Source organism: Pseudopodoces humilis, chromosome 6 (genome assembly GCF_049639895.1).
Source record: "Pseudopodoces humilis isolate 2021_Gansu_Grassland_sample_001 chromosome 6, ASM4963989v1, whole genome shotgun sequence".
In the NCBI taxonomy this organism is placed as follows: domain Eukaryota; kingdom Metazoa; phylum Chordata; class Aves; order Passeriformes; family Paridae; genus Pseudopodoces; species Pseudopodoces humilis.
This window is the reverse complement of record NC_142205.1, coordinates 16,460,275-16,487,717: the sequence shown is the minus strand read 5'-3', so window position 1 is coordinate 16,487,717 and position 27,443 is coordinate 16,460,275. Positions and strand designations below refer to the sequence as shown.

Genomic DNA, 27,443 nt, shown 5'->3' with positions numbered 1-27,443 from the left:
CATTGTAATACAAACAAATATATCATTCTTGGGTTATGTCACACTAAAGTCTTTTGGGAATGCAAGACAACAGTGAAGTTTTCTAAAGAAACGAAGAAAAAGACAATAGTGTCACATTTAGTTTTCCGATTAACAATAATGTCAAGATACATTGGCAGTAAAAGTTTAATAAAAATTGAATTGCAGCTACTTCCTGAGGCTTATGAGATGTCTGTAGCATTGCAATACAGCATAGCATATCAGAACACAGTGAGACTGTTTACCCTGTCAATCACTTGTCAATCTACCCAGCTTTCTACAAATACCCCTTGTATTTGGAAGTAGTTTCACAAACCTCAGTAATTAAAATTTTTAACACAATAACAGACACATTTAGCAAATCTACCAAACTAAAGCAACTAGCATGCACAAGGAACAAAATATAATGTCATGGTTACCTTTGGGCAATTAGTTAGATACAAAAATCCCATATAGCTATTTAAAATACACACTTGTATTTCAGGTACTATTTTCATTTGTATTGGGAATTTTTTAAAATATTTTATTAATAAGTGTGTGTGTGTTTGTGTAACTTCAGAGTGAGCAAGTAATTTTTCCCCTGCACTGCATGCTTCCCATAGAAGAAATAAGATAACACTGTATTTTACACAAAACTTGGAATCATTTATAGTAAAGAAAGCTAGACTAATAAGATTTTTCATTAAGAATGCAGAAGAGAATTTTCAGGAAAAAAACTCATATTGACCAGGAAAGACAAATCTAGACATCACAATGTCTATCTGCTGAGCTCACAGTAAAAGTAACCAAGTAACATCATGCTGAGGTTCAGGACTGTGATGAGAAATCATATACTGAAGTTATTGAGAAGACAAAAGGTTTTCACTGCACTCAAGAATTTGGTCAATTTGATAACGGAAATATGGAAAAAGCATGACTGAACATGATATCCCGTGGGATCTGACAAGTTATACAAGAAGAATAAGTGTCATCAGAAATTATTGTTGATAACTTATTCACTAAATGCTAAATGATCCTCTATTTCTTTGCAAACTATTTTTCCTTTCATTGATCCATGATGTGTAAAAAGGTGATTTAACAGGTATAAAGCTTCTCCTGGATGCCCAGGAAAATTCATCTGGAACTCTGTCAAATTACAGGATTGATTGCAATATGCAGTCAGCATCTGTATTGGTGAGGAAATAAAATTTCTGCACTGAATTCCCCCATCCTGTGACTCCAGGTTGAGGTTTAGCAAGCTTACATTTGCTGAAGAAACAAAACCCCCCGCAGCTCTTGCAGCTGGCCAAACAAAGTATCAGTCCACAAGAGCAGGAGAAACAGTAGCATCTTTTTCCCAATATAAATCTAATGATGGTTTCGTAGGCAATAGCCATCTTAATTCAGACATACAAGGTGATTTCTTTATCTTACACATAAAGCACATATCTGGGAATTATAATCTGCATTTTCAAGTGACCATATACAAAAAAGCAGTTATGTAATCTGCCGAACTTCTTCATACTGATTCATTATACAGCTTCTCTGTTTGGTGAAACTGCACCATGAACAGTCTGCAATTTCCTTCTTGGAGTCATTTTACTCATTTCACACTGAGAAAATGACTGAAATTAGCAAACAACAACTCAGGGATTGACAACAATCCGAGAACAAACAATTAGCTCCATCAGCCAGGAAACCAGATGTACATTGTAACAGTACTAGCTGGTACTGTGATAGGAAAAAAAGGAATCTGGAAGGACCAGAAGGTTTCTGAATTTCAAAAAAGTGTGTTCCAAAAAGACTGTCATTCACTTCAGAGACAATGTCAACTACTAGGACACTGATCAAGTCATCAGATCAATTAATAGTAGGCCATTAAGAAATCTTCAGGGCTAGAGGTGGCACTGATGGAAGTAGCAGAGTGAGGAAGATTGACTTCATGATGAAAACCATACATCTTCCATCTACAGACACATTACTATTTTTCAAGATTCACATGCAATTTACAATATTGTTTCCTACATTTTTCATATGCTTCCCCTGGCACCAGATTTCATTAAGATGCTGGCAGTGCCATCTGCAGCTCCTCTGTCAACAGTTTGATCTCAGATGAGTCATTCAGCCTGGGCTAGCGAGCAAGCAGAAAAGCCTCTTAAGCCTGTGTAAATAAGTCAGCTCAATGAGCTGCATTAAACACCTTGCAAGAAACAGGCAGTCAAGGGGAGAGGGCAAAAAGACTTGCCTTTACCAGTTTGAAATTCTAATCTTGAAATTTGGAATTTTAAATTCCAAAATTTTAAAATATTCCACAGCCCACATTCTATTGCAAAGTCCTGCACCATCATTCAAGACAAACACAATAGACATCATTCCACCCAGCAATACAGCTGTCCCTAATCTTTGGTAGAGTTACCTGGAGAACCTGATGGAAATAATCTTCAAGTTGCAAGTGCTGACACTCAGTGGTATCAGTAAGATGTTGGACATCCACTATAGGACATGACTTCATTTAGAAGAGAAGCTAAGCAGAACATTTAGAAAAAGCTAACAGAATGTATTAATATGGAAATTGCTTTAATCAAAAAGCAGCAGCAGCAGAGGTTGCATCAAAAAGAGGATTCACAAAAAAGTTAAGACCTTTCTATTCTAACAATAATTTTCCTTCTGAGTAAAGAATTTTCAGGTCAGTCTGACTTGAAAGTTACTTGAAGATACAAAAAAACAACCGACTTTTGAATTATATATAGATACTATCTTAAAAAAAAAACCCACTGTGGAATTATAGGTTAAGTACAACGCTGGGAAGCTCATGGAAGGTGTCAGTAACCGGCTCAGCATCCACAAGGGGGAGCCTGCCCCTGGGAACAAATCTGAACTCTTGCTCTTCATTAGACAGTTTACGGTTGTCGGACAGCTCACCAGTCCACTATTTGGTAAAGAACATTTTCCGCAAGTTTTAGACTTTAATCAGAGCTGATGTTTGCATAAGAGGAGAGTCACAGAGAGCGAAAGCAGGAAGGAAGCTGAAACAAACCAAGAAATGGGGATATGACCTTTACAATGGGAATATATATAACCTGTCTAAATACACTGATTTTTAAAAGGAAGAACCAGCCCAGGGAAACAGGAATGGAACACATGTGCCCAAAAGATATATTTCTTATTTATCTTGGTTCCTATAGGATGTCTATTTTCACTTCTAATCTGCTTGGAAATGACTAAATATTTGTTAGTATTTCCATTTTGGAACTATTTATCTTCATAGCCATGGTAATACATTCACATAAAGGCATCAGAGCTGCCAAATTCCTTCATTACAATTTGGATCATGGTGTAGAGGCTGGGGTGTTGGCACTTGCATCTCACTGGACCCGTAACAGCAGACACTCATCATCATCAAGTCATTATCACATTTTCCCTTTGCGGCTGTGTTTATTTTAAGAAATTCCCATGTGTTCAAACACTACCTAGGCTTATTTCAGGGTACCAGTTCTACATGAAACTTCAGCACAAACAAATATTTCTTTACTTTGCCTGTACAGTTCATACCTTCTGAAGCAGTTCCCACAGATTCATATATGTTCAACAAAACATTCAAAAACAAAAAGCAGAAAACCACATTTACCATAACTGTTTTAACCATACCCCCTGCTCCTCCCTCTAGAAAGTTACTAAGTTTCCTTTCTAAACTAGTTAATTCACACCACATTTTCTTTTTTAAAAAGGTCTCATATTTGGGAAGTTTTACATAGTGTAATCCTCTCAACATTACATAACCTCAAAAGCACTGCTGATAAAAAGTACACACTGCAGGATATTGTTATTAAGCAAATAAAGCAGAACAAAGATTCAATTAAAATGTGATTTCTGATTATACAATACCTTTCTCCAGTAAGGAACAGAAACCAAATTCAGAACATCTTTTCAATCTCCTTCTGGACTATCCAACTGAAACACTGAGCATAATTCAAGTTGTTTGGGTTTTTTTAATTACTAGCTATAGCATTCAATACAGTGTTTATCCTCCTCTCTATATGGAAAGAAAAATAGACCCTGGGTTTTCTGTATCTTTATTTAGAAAGACATTCCTAGCATACCCAGGGAAATTCATTAATCAGGGCATGCCAAAATGATGATGACCTTACACTTGAGTGGTACAGATACAATTATCTTCTGTTGGTATCTTTCTTTAGGCATATCAAAACTACTCACCCTTTTTTAAATACTTGCCAAATTTATATGGGACCCACACTATTGTTGTGCAGAATGAGATTACACCATTAAAGACTTTTCAGCAACATTCACACTTAGCAAACAATTTGAGAAGTCATCTCATGTTCAGAAGCCAAAATAAAACACAATGGACAAATACAGTCATACAGCCATAATTAAAAAAATGGAAGGTGAACAAAACAAATTAATAGCAGCAGACTTTCTTACAAAACAATCCCACCCACAGCTAACCAGGCAAAAAAAGGAGGCTCTGAACAGTTACAGGAATCTAGATTAAGTTCCATTTCAACAAGGGACCCGGTTAAAAAGCTGTACATTTCTAAGGAACTATAAACTGAAATTACAGCATCAAATTCTTATTCACTATAAGATGATATTAAGGTAAGTTCCAAATTTATGTCTCTAATTCATCAAATAATAATGCAGCATTTAATGGATACATATATTTTATTAACTGTTTTCTTTTGGAGAAACAGAAATCTTTTCAAGACATATCTCCACCTTTATTGGCATTTTCTCTTGACTACTTCTCAAAGACTGGGATTTGTTTTAGTTCTTTGGGGGTTCATTGTTTTGGTTTTGTCTTTAAACATTAGTATCTTAAATACTAATAATGAAAGCCTAAAGAACCAGCAGTGCTAATGCATTTGCATGCCCACACATCACACACTAAGGTCTTGCTGTATGCATGAATGGCAGAGTCTCAAACACTCAAATTCCTATTCCATGGAATACACAAAACTGAGTGGTTATTCTAATAGTGCTTTCCTTCAGGAATCAGACTTTGAAGTCTTTTACAGCTTGTTTACTCAACATGGAACAATTCTTATGCACCTTAATCTAAATTTCTCTAGAGTAAGATTTGAAATAATACACTTTTCTGCCAGCACTGAAAGGCTCTCTAGGCCTCAGTCCTACAATACAAACTATCATGGTAATCTGCAGCTCTTGTAAGACAAAGTCTTCCCTGGACAAAAACTCAAATCAGCAACCAGCAGATTCCCAAGTATTTGCAACTTTCAGTGAAATGTCAGCTTGTTCATGTTTCAGAATTTATTCCCTACTACCAACTCACTGTCTAGGGTTTATCTAGGTATGAGAAGCACTACTGGCTCCACCTGACTCCTTTTCACCAACCTAGACAAAAGCATCACATGGAACAACACCACAAGCTGTCATTCATACTGCAAGAAAGAATTAGACTCCTCTCTCCACCTGGCACCTCTGTGGATAAAATCATGATGAAGAAAGCTTGTAACAGAATGGTTTGGAGACCAGCAGTGAACAAAAATCACTGAAAAAGCTTTGATTTTCAGATACTACAGAGAAAATCCAACACCCCAGTTACTCCTAAATGTTCAGTCTTGTGAATTTATTATTCCAGCAAACTGTACAGTTCCATTTCTTTAATAAGAATTTGTGTATCTGGTAGTATTATTATTACCATTTTTACTTCAATGCTGAATATACACTAAATGATCATTCTTAGGTCACCCATCTCAAAAACTTGCAACTCCCTGCTGAAATCTCTTCTTGACCAGTCACCTTCTTAATTCAACTACATTTCTCACAGTTTTACTTTTTGTTCTTCCTAATATAAATGCACACATGATATTGATGTTATTTTGCTATTCCACCCATATAAATAGGCTAACAGTACATTCTAATTTTAAAGCCTTCCCTACAATTCAAATACATTTCTGTTTTCTTTCATTTGACTGATGAAAAAGAAAGATTTTGCAACCTGATACACAAATGAAGAAAAAAACCCTCAATTTAGACAAAATATTAGTGAAATACTTTTAATGTTGCAACAAAATGGAAAAAATATCCATTTGAAGTGAACTTCCCGTAAGATTAACTAGCAAAGCAAACCACATCATCATCAGTTTTGCAAAACTCCATAACAAAGTTAGTTTCCATTTCCTGCCTTTGATACACACACATGAAATGGGATGATGTTTTTGTTCCATGCATTTACAGATATTATTAAGTCTCTCACAATAGCTTTTCCCCAGTGATTATAATCTTTAGTTTGCCATATTTTGTATTTTCCACATTCTCCAGTTCATATCCACAGGATAAATAATTCCAGCATACTTTATTTTTTTTAAATTTAAATCCCTTACTATTATATCCTCTACCAAAATTTACTGGTGTGCTGTTTAAACAGTTTAGATCAGCAATCAACAGACTAAAAAATAATGGACCAAATAAGTACTTCACCTTAGTATCTAAAACTTCAGGAACATGTGGCACAACTGGCACACTGAACAACAGCTTTGAACAGAGCACACAGTTTTACATGCAAGATTTCAAAGGTGATAGTACAGCGCATGTTGCAAAACTGCTTCATCTTAATATGGCATGCTAGTTGAACAAATTTTACTAATTGTAATCTTTTTTTATAAATCTTAAAAACAGTTGTAAAATTTTCTGAATATTTCCTAGTCCAAGACTTAGAACATGGTGAAAGATTCTCTTCTTTTACACAGATAGAGGCACTGCTATCAGCTGGAACAGTCAAGATGACCTGATTGGCATTTAGACCCTCAAATCTGAATGTGCGTGGCTACCTTCACTGGCAAACCAAGAGAAAACAGCACTGTGGTTGTGATTCTTTTATAGCTGAAATTTAAATTTGGCATCTGCTAAACTTACTTACAACACTAAAATTTTGCCATGGCTTCTGCACCTCTGACATGAGCACTGTATTAGAGATCAAGTGGCAAAGCATTGCTCTACAGATTTGGTAGGATGTCCATTTCACAGAAGTTCTTTCTGAAATTTTTAGAAATTACTCTGACATTAAAAATCACTGCTTTTTGAGTGGTATTTTTGTGTTGTAGGCACGTAAGTGACAAGGAGAGTACTATTGCTATAACAAATTATGGCATAGGAGAGTTACACAGAAGTATTTTCTCTATTGAATTTAGAGACGTTACTAAAATCTAGAAGAGAATGTAGCCTCTTGCCTTTTGCAAAGAATGTACAATTCATAAAGGACACAGAATATGACAGAATCAATTCATAATTGACTAGATTTAATATTTACACAGTAGTAAGGACCAGATAGGAATTTTCTCCAGTATCAGAAATGATCACTGCTTTCATGCTGTATACATATGTGTCAGTGCTATTTTCTTAGTTCATCTAAATAACTTTCTTTAGCTCTGCTAAGCTTTTCAAATTCTTTTCTCTGTCTTTTAGATGCACATCTACATTCCTTTCTCTCTAATAAGCCTTCCATAACTTGGCATTCAGAGAAGCAGCTATTACAAATCCACCTTCATTATATCAGCTGTTATCCTATCTTCATTGCAACTCTTCCCTGTGGGTCTTACCAAACTCAATATGCAACATTTGCAGCTTCAGGGTCAACTACCTAAATCCCTGCCAGCTATCCACCACTCCTACAAAAAGCCATAAAAGTGGGAAAAAGAAGAGCTGATGTTTCTTCTGTCTTTCCCATGTTAAAGTACTAAAAGCAGTGAACAACTGCCACCAAACCTCTCCTTGTACACACTACCTTATAAAGTACAAGCAGCCCCTCCTTACAACTCTATGGATTACACATTCATAGCAAAAATAAAAATACAATTCAACTGTCTGGACAGAAGGAGAAATGAAAAGAGGCAAAGATTTTCTCTCTTGTACACGTTACCCTGAAAATCCTCAAGGAGTGCTTAGCTGAAAGGATTACTCCCCCAATTCAGCCCCTTATTTCTTCCCCCTGAAGACTAAGGGCCCTGGAAAGAAGCCTTCAGAGTGTGGTCCTGTAAACACCCTTGAGCCAGGGAGGCCCTGCACCTGGGCTTGGCTGTAAAGATGAAAAGAGTTCGGCAAGTCCCAGCTTTATTCCCCATGAGGTGGGTCTGAACAGCCATTAGCAGAGCAGACCTCTCAAGTGTCTGAGGGAGAGAATAAACCCCGCTCAGCATTCATAAGCAGCCTTTCCCAAGTAAAACCACCAGGCCTGGCTCCAAGTACCCTTACAACAGCTACGAGGATCGGGACAACAGTCTGGGCTCTTCATCACTGCAGCCCCGGCTTCAGCTCTTCTCCAAGACCAAGTACTGCACTCTGTACGTTGGCACTTTCCTGACCATAATGAGAGTCCCTTTAATTGGTACTTAGATAATGTTTGTGACCTTCCCACCAGGCCTCTGAGTTCCAAACAGTTCAGTGTCATTTTGGCTAAAGTTTACTGGTCTGTGTGTGGAAAGTGTAGCCTAAGTCTTCCTACATGCACTGCTCATCTTAATCACTCAGCAGCACAGCAAACCTACAAGCTCTACCAGGACTGAGGAGACAGCAAGCTACACGTAGTACAGGGTAAGCCTTTCTTATCTATCCTAAGTGTATCCTGAGGCTCCTTCACCCAACACTTCAATAAAAAGGTGGATATTGGAGAATTATTTTTCAATTAAAAACTGAAGAAAGCAATACACTGTTTTAATTCTAAATGCTCAAATATTTAAGACAAAAGCAAATCTCTGTCTGAATATTAAATTTCAACTTTATAAATATATTCAGAGAAGTTTGAAAAACATTAAGATCCCACTGGCAGATAGAAGTCTCAATGCATGCTGTAATATTTCATCAAGTGTTAGATGGTTTATGTCAGTTGTGTGGAAAAAAAGGAACATTTACTGAATCAGATTCCATCTGCGTTTTCTAACTCAGTTATTGACATGTGAGAAGAATATGAACATCAAGAAAAACAAAAAAACACAATAAAATTTGTGGGTCATCAATAATTTACTTAAGCTGTGCTGGGCTTTCACTATTATTTTCTTAAAATGCTTTAAAATTGTGGGATTTATTCCCTGAGCAAAAACCAAATAATAAACAACCCCCAAAACAATCTTTAAACCTATATGTTATTTCAATTTTTACTACAGTATGTTTGTAAAAATACATCAGTTGAAAAACACCTGCTCTTTGTTAAAGATCATTCCATCTCACATTGGGTAGAGGATGCAAAACAAACCTATTCAAACATGCTTTCTAGGGCAACATTATTGCAGAAAGCGTTAGTAGATCAACATTACAACAAAAACCACTATGGAGGACCCAGAGAAAATTAAATCTTTTAGATAGCTCTGACTTTGATACAATAGAACATATGGAAGTGGATCTGTACTGGGTAAAGTGGATACACAATTTTGTAGTACTGTTCTTTCCCTTGCCAGTTCCCTACTCTTTTTGAAGAACTCAGTAGCTGTTGCAACCAGAACATGATATGATGTCTGTTTCAAACTTCCTTTTTGTTTTTTTCTTAGAGAAGCTTGTATACCCTTATCAAGAACATATAGACAAATCTGGCAAAACAACAAGTTTATTTATTTTAACTACAGTAAAATTTTTGTTGATAAATTCTATATACATTAGTTATTTCCTAAGCAGAACTGTGCTCTTTATCAGCATGTGCACTTTGGGAAATATTTTTAAATGGAAAAATATTTTTTTGTTTAAATGCTGTGTGAGTAACTTTAAAGAAGCTTTAAAACAAATTCAATGCATTTAAAATGCTATATAAATCAACATTCAGGATGAAGGGTCAACAGGGGTTAAACTGTCTGTCCTTCTTGATTGCCTTCATAAATGTCTTTTCTAGCTGTATTATAGAAGCAACCACAGCATAACTTGGATATTAAAACCTCCACGGAAACCAACAATAAAAGCTGCAAAGAATTTCACAAGGTTTTTTTTTTTTTCTCTCTTAGGTGTTAATTAAATGATCATTTAACACTGCAATGTAAACACAACATTTTCATCTGCTGACAGCATAGCCCATTATAAATCCAGGGTAATAAACGTCCTGGTGTTAATACTCTGAACCAAGTTCCCACAACACACTAAGATGCCTTGTCGTGTCTAAGGTTAAGCATCTAGACACAAAACAAAGATTGTGCCTACTCGACTTCCAGTTCAATTTTCCCATCGCCCAGTGACCTAGGTAACACTTTGAGCAATAAAGAATAAATTTAATTTCTCCAGCATTTTGTGAGGATTAGGAACAATTGTTGGCCTGCAATGACTTTTTATCCTTGGATTCTTTCTCTTCCAGAGCATTCCCCCAGTTCTAAAAGAAAATTCTGATGGTTTAAGACACAGAACAAACAGAACTTTAAATTAGGCTTTTTTCAATCAATTGGAACTCTTGGAGGGGAAGCAATCAACTTTTCTTTGGACTTTTCTCAGCTATTCAGTTACTTTAGGCTTTAATCTTCCACTTGTAGAAGAAACCTACCATCACAGGGACAAGCCTCTATACTTTCAGATTTTCCCTTGGCTTGATTTATTCCTCTTTTCTGTTCTTTTTTTTTTAATCAAGATGACATGGCTGCACTTATATGTCCACCCTGTTCAAGCCAAGACTTACAGATGTCCTCTTTATAACATTTCACACCATGTTTCTGCACCACATAATAATGGCAATTCCTCTGACATGCTTTTTTACTTTCCATGGCTTCCTTCACTGAGTTTCAGTTTTCTACTTAACTCCTGACTTAATGGTTTCCTGGATCATAAGTTACCAAAGCTTTCAAGGTCTGCCTTCCAGGAACAACGCAGGGACTGGACATGAATATGGGTACAGATGATCCAAAACCAGACACTTATTTTTGTATTCAAACAATTCTCAACTTTAACTGCAATGATGCCAACAAAGATACCGAAGACAATATTTAAATAGATAATGTTTGTTGTCAAAGCAACAAAACCACAGTAGCAAAAATAAGCCTCTCAATTACTCTGAATACCACCACACTATTTAAATAGAGCTATGGCTTGAGTAATTAATATGATTGATGTTTTCACATCAGACATATTTAAATGCCAGCAGCTAATAGCATAAAAAAAATAAATAACACATACCTATGTTGGTCAAGAAGAATTGCCTAAGTCATATTTTTGTTTGCTTGGTGTTTAACATGAATTTCCAATTAAGGTTAAAAGTGATTGAACAGTTTTGGAGTGCTTGTTCTAATAAAAAAAAAATTATAAGCATCACAGGATCGGAGTATTCTGAGTTGGGAGGGACCCACAAGGATCAAAGTCCAACTCCTGGATATCCCTATAGATGCCTTTTGCTGAAATTAGTCAACTATATCACTTATTCATGCAGCTTACATAAAGAGTTAGTGATCTGCCCAGATCAGAATTAGTTTACAGCCCCAGCAGTCCATCCAAATTACCATTTTATCCCATAGCAAAAGAAATAACCCTTGTAAAAAAACAAGAAAATTATGTTTTTATAATTAAAGAAATAAAGGCAAATTCAACCACAATTCAAAGACTGCTTCCAGTTATATCAAAAGTAAAAAAAAAAATCCCTATTGAGAGCATAATTTCACAATAAAATAATTTGTTTCCAATTTCAAAAATCTCATACTATTACTTGCAGTAACAACAATTCACTTGATTTCTGTATATTTGGTACATGATTTTTTTTTTGTGCACAGCACCATACAAGTTGTCATACAAATCCAAAAGAAAGCATAGCTCAGGAAAGGCCAACAGATTAAGAGATTCTATAACAAAGGGCAGGAAGAGTATCACAGTGAAGTCTGAAGTCTAATAATTGCACAGAGTGATAATTCATTTTACTTTTCTTTTTCTGACTACATTTCAAAAGTTCATTCTGGTTCTACCAACATTTCCACTCAGCTGAATCTAAGGCTGAATGCTTGCTGTTGCTAGGATATAGCTACTGCAAGTTGTACACCAAATGCATACAAGCAATACTTGTTTCTTTGCTCAAAAAAAATCAATTACCTGATGAATTGTAAGCATTTTTGCAACACTTCCAAAAATCTTTAAAATGCCATCCTGCCATATCAGTGAGGCCTATGTCTGAAGCAAAGCTACAGTGGCTTTTGCTCGTTCAGTACCTTGAGATGACAGAATTTTCAATTCTGAAACATTATAAGAGAGATTGAAAACTTAAGGTAGAAGCAAGTGGTGGTAGGACCAGAAAAAAGGTGAACATGCAAGTCAAATTGCATAAAGCATTCAAGCTCTCAATTCCCTTTCGTCACTATATTAAAAATGAGCAGGTAATAGAAGTAACAGTGTTTAAAATATCTCAAAATTTTATCTCCTAGTTCTTCTAATCCAGAAATAAATACCAGAGAACAGGTATTACAAACCTAGCCCAGGGATAACATGTTCTCAGTTACTCTGGTTTATTCTTACAGGCAATGAACCTTAACAAGCATATTTTTAATACATACTTAATTTTTTAGATAGGCCTGTCTGTCTACTGACTGGGATTATACGAAGATAAATTCTCAGAAAAGTAACTGGCAGTAGCCATGCAGTGGAAGGGACCACACTCACCCTGAAAACATTCTATACTGGGGTAAGAAGACCTCTTGTTAGCAAAAATGCAGTGATGTGGCTTGCATACTGCAAAAAATATTAGTAATTACTCATATATTAAAGATTTAGTCTTAATTACTGGCTTACAATACCACAAAGCCAGAACTGTATACTCACTAATACCTATACTAATATGCATATACTCTTTGCTAAGTAGTAATTTTGAAATATAGTTAGATTCTGATAACTATAGTCACAGTTCAAGAGTGGTGCTAACAAAATAATGCTAGTATTTAAAAACTAACTAGCGTCAGAATCGCTATATTCCTGCCAACTGAACTTAATTGGCTAGATAAAACAATTCAAACATTCTTGTACTTGAACTAAGCAACTGTGATAAAAACAAGTTAAAAGACAGCCAGGTTGATGCAATGTAAGGAAGACTTACTTGCTTCTATTTAGCCCTAAAATGGTATGACTTAATTCTATTACATGAGAAAAAAAAAAAAGGAATTTTCTTGTGTGCATGCTGCTAGAACACACCATAACAAATCATAAAAACAAGTGAGTAAAACACCTCAACACACTGTCCTAGGGAGAGTATAGCAACAAGTTGGCTCCATAATTCCTGTTTGAACAACAGTTTCTAAAATTTTTGTCCATCCAGCCCACCTCTGCAATAAAGTAGAGCACACTGTAATGCTGCTGCAGCACAGTGGAAACCAACCCGCTGTGCCTACCTGACAGCAGTTCCGCTAACAATCTACTCTCAAAAGGAGAAAAATCCTTCAATATTGCTTTTTGAAAGGGAGAAATTTATTTTTACTCCTCATTGGGTTTAACACCCAGAGCAGATGTCTGTAGTTGGAAAATTTCAGAGGCTTTGAGACAATGAGCATTTTTCTAATAAGTGATTCCTTTATTGAGTTCTTAAAATGGATTCAGACTGAAGGTGTCTTTTCTACAAAATTATGACCATAGTCTCACCATGATTACTTTTGAAAGAAATATGACAAGATCATAAATTACACCTTAAAAACAGGGAGTCCAGCATTTGAAAACAGCTAAAAGTCCTTGTCATAGCACCTTACGTGCACCATTTTATCACTTCTTTCCCCTCCTATGTGATACGGTTTTGGGGGTTTTTTTCCCTTTTTTCCTCTCTCAGCCAAGGTAAAAGCCAAAGCAGGCTCGGGGAGCGATGTGAGCGGCACCTGCAGCAGCGGGAGCCGAGGCTGCCCGGGCCGGGAGCGGCCGCGGCCCAGGCCTGCCGGCCGGGATGAGGAATGATGTCGGTGCGGCCGGACAACGGTAACCCTGGCAACTGTAACCTGCAATTCCTGCCTAACCATTGTGGGATTTATTGTGGCAGGGGCCAAAGAGGCCAAGAGTAAAATGAAGCAGAGAACTATGGTGTCTGACACATCTAGTACCACACACTTTAATCATAGCTGGCAGAAATTAATTCGGGAGGAATTTTTGCAAGGGCCCCCCGTACAGCCTGTTTTGTTGTTGCTGCTGCTGTTCTGGCCTAAGATAGTTTTTTAAAGTTTTTTTTTGTTTAGTACTTTTTTCCTGTAATTATTTGTTTAGAATTTTTTAAATGACAGACATGTCAAAATTGATGTTTATTAATCAGACTACATCAAGTTTTGGAGCTTTTTCCTTTTAGATGAGAAATATTTAGATGAGATGTGTACCTTTTAGTATGTACACATACTAAAAAAAAACATATATAAGACCACATTTGCTACAAAGGTTGATTTTTTTATTTCCCCCTGAGGCAAACATTGCCTAACTTATACAGATATTAGTCAGTAAAGAAACTTAACCACATTCCAAACACAAGAAATGTAAATCAAAAGGGACGCTTACGTACTTCAATAACCTTTACATGCCACTGATTAATAAAGGTACTTTTTAAAACTAAACTTTCAAACAGCTTGGGTCCAGCACTCAGTATCCTGCAGCAAACAGCAATCAATGAACTGTGATCTAACCAGCCAAAGTAAGCAGTCAAAATCTATTTGCCTCAGATAAGCACTCCCTAGGCTGTGGTCATTCTCTGTGCTAAGGTACCATCCCTGATTCTACACAACGTGGCATGAGTGAGCATGCAGGTCACCAAAGAATGCTCCTCCTTGCACGAATACTACTTGTTGAGCAAGAACTTATCATCCCAGAGGATTTTAAACAGCACCTTTAAAATAAAGGTATTGCATCAAAACAGGGGTTCATATACATTGTTTTTTGAGAGATTGCTTGCAAGGTAAGATTAATATACCCTATAGAACCCTTCATGCTATTTTTAGCATTAACTACTTCCTACTGAAATATTTATGCCAAAACACCTCTGTAGATAGCTGTTAATGGGAAAATCAGCTTATGTTTTGACTAAAATTATCCATTTTAACTAGTTCCAGGAGATTTCCTGGAAGGCTGCTAAACTGGAAAGAAAGTAGCCTGAAAAATAATTTAACTACCTTTGAAATTAAGTGTCTTTAGACACAGAAAATAATGCACTGTCTCTTTTAAATTCTCAACCTATTGCTTTCCTTTACTTACACTTCCCATCTGTCAACAAGTGCTTGTAATTTTATTACACTGTCCTGTAGTTTATGCAGAGTTGGTATTATTTTACAGAGTTCTGTTAATGGACTGGATAAATGGTAATGCTATTTAAACTAGTCTCCTGCTCCAGCAAACACAGCTGCAACTGTACTACTATTTCTAGGCAAACATCTTGACCTGAACACGCAGTGCTCTCTCAACCCGTCCAAAGAGAAATTGGAGCAGACAGCAAAGGGAAAGCATAGCCGTCCGCTGGCGGCAACCAACTGTGTCGAATCATAATTCATATACAGTGTAACCTCTTTCTTTTATATTGCATTTAGCCTACACAACAAGCATATGTGCTTCTTCACCTGGCATCTCATTTACAGCCAAGGGTCAAATGGTAATTATTATTCACAGAAGCTCAATAGTATGTTGAAACCTTGCTGTACACACATTGTTTGATTAGCTGTTAAGTGCCAAAAATAAACCCAAAGCAATGTACATATATATATTATTTATCATGTTTAGACAACTTTAATTCTCCTTAGAAAAATATTTATTTGGATGTAAATACATCTAAGCATATACAACAATATATGTAAAAAAAACCAAACCACTTTATACTCTTCAAAGGGAACAAGCTACATATTAACTGGAAACTGACAACAAACAGTTCTAACATCAGTGCCATTGTTGGCCTGGCAGTTTTTAATTACAAATTTAGCGCTAAGCAGCTGTAGTTTTTTACTATCATTCATATTTTCTTTTAAACATGAATACATTATAACCAGACATTCACTTTCATGGTCTGATCAACAATAACCCTTAGGCAGAGGAAATTTAATACTGTGAAGCCAGTGATCTCTTACTTTCCTCCATATATGCTATAAGCAGTTGTGTGCTTTATGTCAAAGGACTTTATTGATTTAAGACTAGCATCTATCAAATACACAATTCTGAAATAAATACATTCAAATATAATTTTGACTACAGTGTGTATCCATTTTTTGCCTGCAAATTATGGCTCATTTCTATTTTATATGAATCTAGGTAGCAACCATTACACTGTAGGCGGAATAATAAAATGATCATAAATCCCTTTCATTTCCTTCCTGATAGAAGTAATGTCTTTATCCCAGCTGATGGAAATTATAAGAGACTCAGTTGTTAATATATAATATCATATTTGAATATATTATAATATTATAGCAGAGCAAAATATTTTTGTTTTTCAGGAAAAAAGCCTTCAGCAGCTTTCTGGCCTTGTCATTTAACAACTCATTACTTCTATAGGGAATTTCTGGAAACAAATTATACATTTCTAGCAAGGGAATAAAACAAGATACACAAAGATAAATGTTTACAATAACAGGGGTAATTTTGAGTTTGCTATCGTATATTGCTACAAGAAAGGAGAAAAGAACTATTATTTCACAATAATAAAACAAAAAATCAACTAAAAAAAGCATCACATTTGTTCTCAAACATAATTCCATGTACTTAAGTAGAAACAAGAGAAATCCTGCTTTCCTCCAACTTCAATTTTCTTTTTCTAAGCACACAAGTGATGAAACCCAGCATTAACCAGCAATTTCAACAGCAGAAATCTCACCTGGAGTCTGAAGAAATGTATCAAACATATCTAAATTAAAACACGCTGAACTAGTACAACCTTGCCAAAGCCTACTTAAGCTTAATGTCATGTGTTATCCCTTCCATAACACATACTGTAACTGAAAGATACCTAATAATCTATTTTGTTTAATTAAACTACATTCTAAACTTTATTCCACATTTCAACTGCAACAGAATTAAGTGGCTTATTAGAAAGGACAATGGATCAAAAACATGTATTTTAAAATATTGGCTAGAGTAAAGCATTATCAAACCAAGTAACAAAATCAAAACAAAAAACTAGTTCCTTGATTTATTGTCATTTTTATTTAAGTAAAGCATTTGATAATTTTTTCTTCCCAGAGCTTGAGTTACTAGCTTTGTTTTCTCTGTGAAGGGACACAGGAGAGAGTTCTCTACAGACCTAGCATTTGCCAACACTATCATTTTTCTGGCCAAGTGTGTATGGCCACAAAAGCAGAACATCACAAAACCAAAGTGCTTATACAGTGCTGCATCTCTGGGTCAGAATCTCCACAGGCATTTTTTAGTTCTTTTAACACATAAACAATAAAAAAAAACCCGAACAGGAAAAGAGGAAAATCAAAGTATTTTTTCAGAAAAACTTCCTTAAAGAAGTGGGAGAAAATGACAATATTATCATACAAGTATCAGTATCTGACCTAGAGGTTAAAAAAAAATAAAATTAAAAAAAAACTCTGAAAAGCAGTCAAAGAAAGTAAACAGTTTAAACAAAATACCAATGTTCAAAGACACATTTGAGCCCAATGTGAGACAAAAGGTAAAAATTTTAATGCAAGACACAATAACAGACCAAATCCAAATTTTCCCAGATAATAGTTACTGGGTCGTGCCTACTTACAGCCTGTATAACTTCGGCGTCCCCAGAAAGAGCAGCTCAGAAAGCAACTGGAGGTTGTTTCTGTTTAGGCGCCTTTGGAAAGAAAAAGAAAAAGTTGTGTTAAATTACAAATGCTACAACAATGCAATGCAACCACTTTGAGTTGGAATCCCACTGCTGTAACAAGCTGATTTTAAAGACCAGAAAGGTCCATTAGCGGAGACATGGTCCAGTAGTAAATTTGCCATGGACTAATTACATTTTCTGGTTTCCCCCAACAGACCATATTACCTATTTTATGAAAGATTTTGAATCTCTGCAGTGTGAACCAATCACCAAGTCAGGTCTCCATCCCACATAAATAACATGAAAGCTAAAAACACAAAATCAGCAGTATAAACTTAATTCCCTACCAACTCTACGTTCCTCTTAGTGTAATGGAGCAAACAGACATTTTGTGACCATGAAAAGGTTCAAGGGAGCATGTATCAAACATGTAAATATAAACGTATAAACTTTCAGTAACAAGATAATACTATGTCCAAAGAACCATATAACCTATTCACATAAATTTTAAAAAGCATAGGAAGCTGTTACAGAAACCCTGATTAAATAGAAGTCAAAAAACCCCAAGGAATCACAGCTTCTATTTGGCATTACAAGTTTTTGTGTGCAGCTTTTTTTCTTTAATTGTAAAGATAGGAATTTTGAAGAAGCTAAATTAAAAAAAAAACAGAACTCGATCAGATGTACATAAGACAGTGTACAACAGAAAAACTGCAACTGAAATCTGGAAGGTGCCCATTTGTCTGTGAAGATTCTCACTGAGCATGCTGACCAGGGTCACAGCTGCTCACACTGAGGTGACAAGATCAAAGCCCTCTGTATTATACCCATAGACAACAGAACAGCCACTAGCCAAGGCAAATATATTCTACCTTCATGTTTTTTTCTAAACATACAATGCAGATTATTCTTTCTACCATGTGTAAGTGACAGCTCTGGAGCATACTGTCATCCCAGTCAAGAAGTCAAGCCCTAAACAGGTTTTTGGTTGTTTTTAAGCAATGCATCCACCACATGTGGCACCTGCTATTCAAGCAAAGCAACCTACTGGAAAAAACTGTTCTGTCCCATAAAATTTATCACAGGCCAGTTTGCAATTCACAATCCCTCAATAATTCAAGGCATTCATGGAAACCAGACTGCATGGGACTGTCTGATATATACATATATATGCACACACACACATTATATACAAAGATATAATCATTACAGTGGTTACACTACATCAATAAACTGTTTCAAGACATTCCACTAGGTGAAAAAATATACTGGACATCAGTCTTGAAAAATTAAGTTTTCGAATTTCATAAAGGCTCAGATTTTCCAGTTTGTTCATCTTAGGGCTGAACTTAAATATTCAAGCCTGTTTAGCCTCTCTGGGCTAACTTCTCAATAATGTTGTTCCATATACTGGTCTTTCTAGTTAATGGTTTTTCCAGAAATTCCCATGCAGATACACAGACATTCAGAATCAAATTTTACATAGCTCCATGGTTTTAGTTCGCTTAGCTTTTCTTCCTTTAAAGCTCAATGTGATGAGAGTGAAATATTCTGTTTAATATTTTTATACAGAGGTTTGTTACCAAGTTCAAACACAAACAGTCAACTTTTTGAGTTCTAGATATCCATAATTTTCCAGTGTTAATGTCAGGCTCCTTTCTGTTAGTGAAGCATCAGAAATCCTTATTTCTCTAAGCAGAAGAAACCTAAATCACACTTTTAGAGATTAAAAGAATACTTAGATTGAAAGAACCAGAAAATTAAAGACTACACCACTGGGATAAGAGATGAGTGACAATGCATTCTAATAATTAGAAAAAAAATCTTAATCCAGCAACAACAACAAAAAAATCTAGATTGTGATTTTGCAAGTCATACGTCCAAATAAGTAGAACAAAAAATTTACATATAAAAGAGAGCTATAAACTAATGACTGCTGGAAGGCTTCTGAATTGAACACTACTTAAGAAGAAAACCAGCCCTACATAAATACAAGAAAGTGATACATTTTACTGTTTCTGCATTTACTACATTTTCAAAATAAAATAATTTAAAAATAGACATTTTCTGACCTTTAGTCAATTTATGTATAAAGGTATATGCCAAGACCACAAAACTGAAGTAGGTGACAATTGTTTTAAACTAAGTTATATTTACAATCCAACAAGATTTTGAAAATTAAGGAAATGAACAAATGACTAAGTAAAAAAAAAAGAAAAATTCTTTCACTGCTTCTCTTAGCTAAATAGAAACATAAGCCTCTAAGTCCATGATTACAGATCCAGAATTACATGGAAAAGCATGCAGAGTAAAGACTAAAAAATCAGTCTTCTAATCAGCTTTTCAGGACAAAAATCTGTTGGTACTTCTTAATAACTCTATTAAGTTTGGACACTAGACAATAATGATGAGCTGTTACCAAAAGGGCAGTGAAATTAATCAGTATCTGTATTTTTGTAGAAGTTTCTGTAGTAGAAATTTTTCCGTATCTGTTTTTTTTGCATAATATTACATAAAAACCTCTCTAGTACAATGACATAATATTAATTGATGATCAAGTTTATCAGGCAGGCTGCCTTTCAGTCCGTGCAACAACAACCGTAAAGGACACACAGGAACACTCCGAAGGATACTTCACAGGTAAAACACTCACTCTGCTATTTAACATCTTATACAAAGAGTTAACACCTTCCATCAGGAGCTTCTGTTATTACCTGCAGATCATATACCTCACACAGCTGAGTATACCTTTAACACACTGATGCATCTGCCACTCCACAGCACTTTCAAATCTAAGTTATGGACAATAAATCTAGTTGCATTAATTAAACTAGCAATAAATTGCTCTACTCTCATGTCTCAACAGTTTCTACCCTGTGAGCTCGGAACTTCAAATTAGTGTTTCAACACACAAATTTACTTTGCCTTTCACAAGACTAAAATATTTGTTCTTTGAGCACTACACAGATTGAGGGAATACACAAGTTAAATTACTGAGCCCTTATGAATCCTGCATTTTGTATCCTTTATTTTGAATAGCTTTATCCCACTCACTGAATATTCTTTTAGTACTAAGCTCTCTCTACCAAAAAATTTAAATATTCCTTATTGCCTGTGACCAAGAAGATTAAACATTAGTAATTTTCATGAAGGACATAGTGGGAAATATGTCTTTTACTATACTTCAAGAAGATACTTCAGCTACTCCTTACATATTACAAGTTATAGCAAATGCTCTTGAAAGAGTCAATTTGCTTGAGTTTTCTATATGGAGATTTTATGAACTTGACTTCAATGAACTGTATTTTTCAAGACTACAGTAGGTAGTTCTCTAAAAAACTATATGAAAACATAAGTGAATGGGAAAAAACTGTGCAGAGCAAGTCTGAAACAACAGCCTAGTATCACAGTACACAACATTCAACACTCACCGTGAAGAGTTTGTAATGTTTGGAAAGAGCCACACAATGAGTCCAGAAAATACATTACTATTTTAAAATGGTTCAGTATTTTATATGGTTCTCCAACATTTCCACTTTTCCAGGTGACCTGGTGCTTAATTCTGTCTGGAATCAGAGTGAGTGAAAAAGATATGATCCCCTTTTTCTCTCAAACTGAAACCCAAGGTAAGCACAGTGGATCATGGAATCCAGGACTGCAGGTTTTAAAGAACTACAGCTACTTTGAGTAAAAACAACCATAAATACTCCACTACACCACCTTCCAATGTGTGGTGGCAGACACTTAGCACAGTTACCTAGCAGGCCATGATTTCCCTGGGGCAATGCGAGAATTTTTAGTTTCACCAACTGAACCAGAACTGACATGAAGCTCAAAGTGAAGCACTGAAGAAACAGTGATGAGATATTCCATACTGTGACTATTCAGTTTTCCAACTGAGCAACAAGTATTTGTGTTTCTCAAGCAGAGAGCTCCGAGCAGATGAAGCATTAGTGGTGTAAGCAACAGAAAATGTACTGGAAAATCTATTTTAACTTTGTAATAACTTGGACTGTAAAGTCCTTTGGTAGTGTCCAGAAATAAACAGGCATCATATAATATATGATGAGGCACCAATATAATATATTTCAAGTTACAATTTAAATATACATAATTTTTTTCTTCTGTTGCTGAATGCATCTTTAGAAAGAGATTAGGCAAACTTAGGTAAGTTTTTGAGCTCTTCACAATGAATTCAAGCAAAGTACACATACCTAAAGCATACAAAGTATTTCAAATACTTCAGAGTTTAAAACTCCCAGAGCTCAGTCTTTTAGACACAGTAAAGACTAGAAAAGCATCTTCAAAGTAAAATGATGGTTGAAGTATTCAAAAGGATTTAAAGACAAATTAAAAATACCTTTGACAAATAAGACGGTGAAAATACTCATTAAAGGAAGCTCAATACCAACAGGCAGACAAAAAGTAAGACCCAACAAAGAGTGAGTAACTCTTTGAACCAGACAACATTAAAGTAAGCAAAAAAATGTGGCTTGATTTAAGCTAGTGGTTCTGAACAACAGGCTATTTTAGTTGAAATTAGTATACATCTGAATTTTACTTGTCTTCTGCATGCAGCCAGAGTATATGTAGATGACAGCAGATAGAGGTACAGTGCAGGGAGAGCACATTACATTCCCAGTAGCAACATATCCCAACCCATTGATGTCTGGCCATGCCACAAGTCCATCCTGATGTCTCTCCCAAGTTTTCACACCACAATAACTATGATCCAGTAGCAATCAAGCATGGAGGAGGAAAGGAGAAAAAAAAAAAATCTTGATTGCACTGGGGAAATGTAATCATCTGCAATTGCTATAATTCACACCCATTTGTTTCAGACTTGCTACAGCCTTCACTGTAACTTGTTTCTGATCCCACTATATCAACTACATACAACCAGAGAAGGTGTAGGAGACTGTAGAGCCACTCTGGAAAAATGAGTTGTTTCTGTGCTTGACTGTCCTTGCAGTGAAGAAGTTTTGCCCTTATGTGTAGTTACACTTCCCAATTTGATTTATGCTTGTTGGCTTACCAGAGCAACAAGCCTGGCTTGAGGTTTTTCATAACCACCTTACAAGTACTGGAAGGCTGCTATTGTGTCCCACCTAAGTAATTTTCCAATGGGTTTTAGTTCAAGCAGATGCAATTCTACCTGTAGATTCTGTAGGACAAAAGAAGCCCTCAAAGATAACCTGAAAACTTATTGAAGTTAAAAGCTGATTAAAGTAAGTTATAAATCAGCTGTGCTCTTTAATTAGGAACAGTCTATCCCATTGGATGCATAGAGAATGAGAGCCTTCCAAAACTCTAAATACAGGCACAGATACATTTTATTCTACCACCACTGCTTCAGGAAAAAGGATTGATTGCTTCCAACTCGCACTACATTGACAGTATCATTCATTATTTTCCATTCCTCCTTCAAAGTTAGCCAAGAGAAGTAAATACACTAACTGCACATAGTAGCACACAGCACCATACAGCCTGGAAACTGTATTATTCAAAATGAACATATCCACACCTTCTGTTTGTCAGCAGAGGAAATAACTATTACACACATTCAAAAATAGCATGTAACAGCTCGGTGAAGCTCATTTGCAAAATATATATAAACTTTAAAAGCATAAAAGCCTGTTTACATTACATTTGAATTTAAAATAGAAGAACATGTCAGTAATTAAACCTCTGCGTGTTCACACAGGAGCACTTCCTACTCACAGCTGAGCCTGCAAGGCTCCTTAGAGTAGTTCCAAGATGTTAGAGGGATATGCATCTGCTGGGAAGGTCTAACATCAGTTCAGGCTTTATGAGCTCAGGAAATACAGAAGCCACCTACAAAATTATCCAAGTACCTGAAAACAGAACACTAGTGCACAGCACCCAAATCATCTCCATGGGCTGGTTTAAGTACGATGTCCTAAAAATCTAATGCTAATGTATAGGATCAGAATAACAGACATCAGAAACAGTGATTCCTATTGCCTCAACAGAGAAATTATAGAGAGCTTAACTTAGACCTACAACTGAAAGGAAGGAAAATCACTACTTTTCTACAAAAAACATTGTGTTATATCTGCCAGAGGCAGAAAATACTTTTGCATCCATGTCCAAAGCCACAATCTGCTGAACTTCAACACATCTGGCAACTGCTGTCTATGAATGTGACTTGCATGTCATCAAGTGAGAGGAAAACCCAAGAACTAAGAGCTAAGCAAAAGATTGTGCCAGTTTTTCCATTAAGAACTCTCTGCAAAGAGAATTTCTCTAGTCAAACTATTCCATCTCATTAAGCCTAACGATATCAAGTTTACCAACCACATGAGTAAAAACTGGAATCTGAGAAGTTCAAGGTTGTTCTTACAGCATTTGGATGGCCAAGAAGGTTTTACCCAGGTCAAGAACGACTTAAAAGCAGGACTCCATTTCCCAGGCTAAATAATGACTAGCTAAAAAAGACATGTAAGTTATTCCCCATTTAATTTCAAATATAAATTAGATACCTGTTGCAGTAAGAAAAAAATTCTGAACAGTGGCAGGACAATACTGCAAACTCAGTTTCTTAGTTGTGTATGAAGCAGTGAAAGGTACTTCTCAACTATACTACTACACTGAACTACTGTACACTACTTGAAACCAAATGTATTTCATCTTTTATTTTCTTCTCCCATGAGTTTGATGTCAAGTCCAAAATTACCACACTCCACTCCTAGCCCAATCAATTCTCCCTACATTATGCAGAACAGTATTTTGTGCTGTCAAGAGCCTATACTCACTTTGCCTTTTTAAAGCATTTTTTTCACTAAGAAGAAAAGACAGAAACCAAGGATATTGTTTTCTGTATTCCTTACTGTTTCAACAGAAAGGATATTTCTATAAAAATTTGGTCATTATACCTATTAATTCTGCCTACAGCACCAAAAAGCATTAAAAACACTGTAAAAGCCAGGAAACTGCAAGCTAGGAAGCCTCATCTCAATGTCTGGGAAGGCAACAGGGCAAAATAGAAGCTGTTTCTATTCTAGATACAGTAAGGACAAGATGATGACTGGGAGTGGTCAGCATGGATTTAACACTAGGAAAATGATGCCTGACTAGCCTGGTAGCCTCCTACAATGAGTAAGGAACTTGGTAGTAGATGTTTATCCTGACTTCAGTACAGCTTCTGACACTGCCATTCATAATGATTGTCCTCACAGACAAACTGATAGAGTATAGACTACAAAAGCAGATTGTGAGGTGGACCGAAAATTGCCTGAAGTGCGAGGTTCAAAGAGCTGCAGTCAGGGGCACAAAGTCCTTTTGGAGAACAGTCACAAGCAATAGAGGCACTGGCCTCTATTGGTAATTACTCTTTTACTCATTACTCTATTAGTAATGGAACTAATACTGTTCAAAACTTCATTCACAACCTGGAAAATGGGACACATTCCACCCTCAGCATATTTGCAGATGACACAAAACTGGAAAGAATGACTGATGCACTAGGTGTGTGCACTTGCCTGTCAGAGTAACAAGGACAGGCTGAAGAATTGTTTGAAAAGGAAACTTGGGAAGGGCAACAAAAGTGAAATGGAAAGCCCTGAACCTGGGATTAACTCCATGCACCAGCACACACTGGAGAACCACCAGTTGAAAGAACCACCACAGAGAACAGCCTAGGGTGCACGTGAATAAAAAATTAAAATGAACCCAGCAATGTGCCCTTGCACAGAAGGTCAACAGAATCCTGGGCTGTAATCATAAGATAGTTGCCAGCAGGTCAAGGCATCCCTAAAATCAGCACTGGTGAGATACCTGGAGAGCTGTGCCCAGTGCTGGACTCCCGACTACAAGAGACAGGGATATCCTGGACCAAGTCCAGGGAAGAGCTGTTAAGATGACTAAGGAGGCAGACTGAAGCACCTGTCACATTGGAAAAAGTCAAGAGAGCTGGGACTGTTTAGTCTGAAGAAGAAAAGTCTCAGATATCTTGATGTGTATGAATACTTCATGTGTATAAATAACTGATGTGTTTCTATCCCAAGTAAGGAAAACCAAGCCAGACTCTTCTCAGGGGTGCACAGTGAAAGGACAAGAGGCAATGGGTACAAATCAAAGTATAGAAGAACTGTATTTCAACTTAAGAGAAGTGTTTGACTGTGAGGGTGGTCACACATAGAGCAGGTTGCCCAGAGGGGCTGCTGACTTTCCACTGCTGGATTCAAAACCCAACTGGAAACAGCCCTCAGTCACCTGCCCTGATGGACCTTGAGTTAACCTGTAGCAAGGGATTAGACAATCTACAGAGACGTCTTCAAGCCTCCACAATCTTGTGAAGCTCAGTCATTGGATTCCATTCTATAAAGTACACCATGAAGAAGGAAACAGAAGTTATAAAACCCCCACAGAGTAACAGAGGTTCAAATAGCAGATGAAGCAAGGATGATTTAGAGAATACCTGCGATTACTTCCAAGGAAGAAAACAAAAAGGTAAGAGAGGATGTGAAGCTGATCTAGTAGGTGGAATTTAGCTAGGGTTTGACCAGATTTGTTAGATAGACAAGAAAGGCCAGCAGATAGTCCCGATAGGCTTGTAACTATCTTTCTGGCATGAAGTTACCACAGTAACTAAATTTTCATTTAAGTATTTTTCTAGAGCACCTGAACAGACATCCTGCCAAACTAAAGTCAGAAAGCCTGGTGTACCTTAAAAAAAATGGAGACTTTGCCATGTTGCATTTGATTATCAGTCTAGACTATTATTAAAGACAAGCCAGCACAATGAACTACATACTATGAAAGAAAATAGGAAAATAAAACATTTCTTCTGATGAAGTTTCAACCAGGCTCTTCATAGTAAATGAGGTAATATAGCAGTACAGGTCACTGAAGTTACAGCCAAATCCCTCATATTTTGGAGTTTCTGTAAAACACCAGATAGAAGTGTGGTTTCTACAGTCAAAATAAGGAGCATCTTAGAAAATGTTCCAAATATGCTATATTAAAATGTACTGACAAGTCAATTTTCACCTGTGGCCACCTAATATTAAATCAGTATTTAGGAAAAATAGTGGACTGGCTCTGCAAGAAATAAATATGATTTTTACAGAGTAAAACTAAAATGTATAGCGTTAAGTTTAATATCAGTGCTCTACAGAAACCATTTAAAATAGCTTCTGAAAAAAAAATACCATTTGAAATAAAAACATTGGCACAACAGCTCTGCAGAATCAGATTTAGTTTCACCATTTTGCAACAGTGCAAATTACCCATTTCAGAGGAAGCAAGAAAGAAGAGCATCCAGCAAACAATGCCACAAAGGATGAGCACAAAACAGATGTGGGAAAAATAAACAGCCTTCCTGCCCTGGAATTTGTAAAAAGGTCTGCAAAGAGCAAACAGGACTTCTCACTGCAATTTGACTTCTAGACCTATAAAAGGAATCCCATGAGAAAAGACACTTAGATGAATAAAATATAATAAAAATAAATAGTTGGCATTGACAAGACTTTTAGAAGGACTTTGGAATTAGTTTTATCAAATATTTTGTAACGTTCTGCAATCAAAATGTATCTATAATTTGTTTTTTAAAAAATCCATTGGAACACTGCATCTTTTTAAATATTGTATTCAAAATCAGCCTTTGTCTACCTCTGATTCAACAGACATTTTTAAAGAAGACATTTGATGTTGCTGTCACAAAAGCCTGCTAATTCAGGGTAACTACAGAAGAATTTTTAAATTCTTTTTCTTGAACCACATAAATACACGTGGCCAGTATAATTCATGCAACGTAGTCCCA

The 27,443-nt window shown here is 36.1% G+C and overlaps 1 protein-coding gene across 3 annotated transcripts in view; it reads right to left on the bottom strand.

The window, feature by feature from the left end:
- Positions 1–27,443, bottom strand: part of SLIT2 (slit guidance ligand 2) — a 261,831-nt gene that overhangs the window by 222,289 nt on the left and 12,099 nt on the right. For all 3 annotated transcript variants that reach the window (XM_088056235.1, XM_005517810.3, XM_088056237.1), the window contains exon 4: positions 17,615–17,686. In XM_088056235.1, the coding sequence (XP_087912361.1) occupies positions 17,615–17,686 (72 nt within the window). The remainder of the gene's footprint in view (positions 1–17,614; positions 17,687–27,443) is intronic.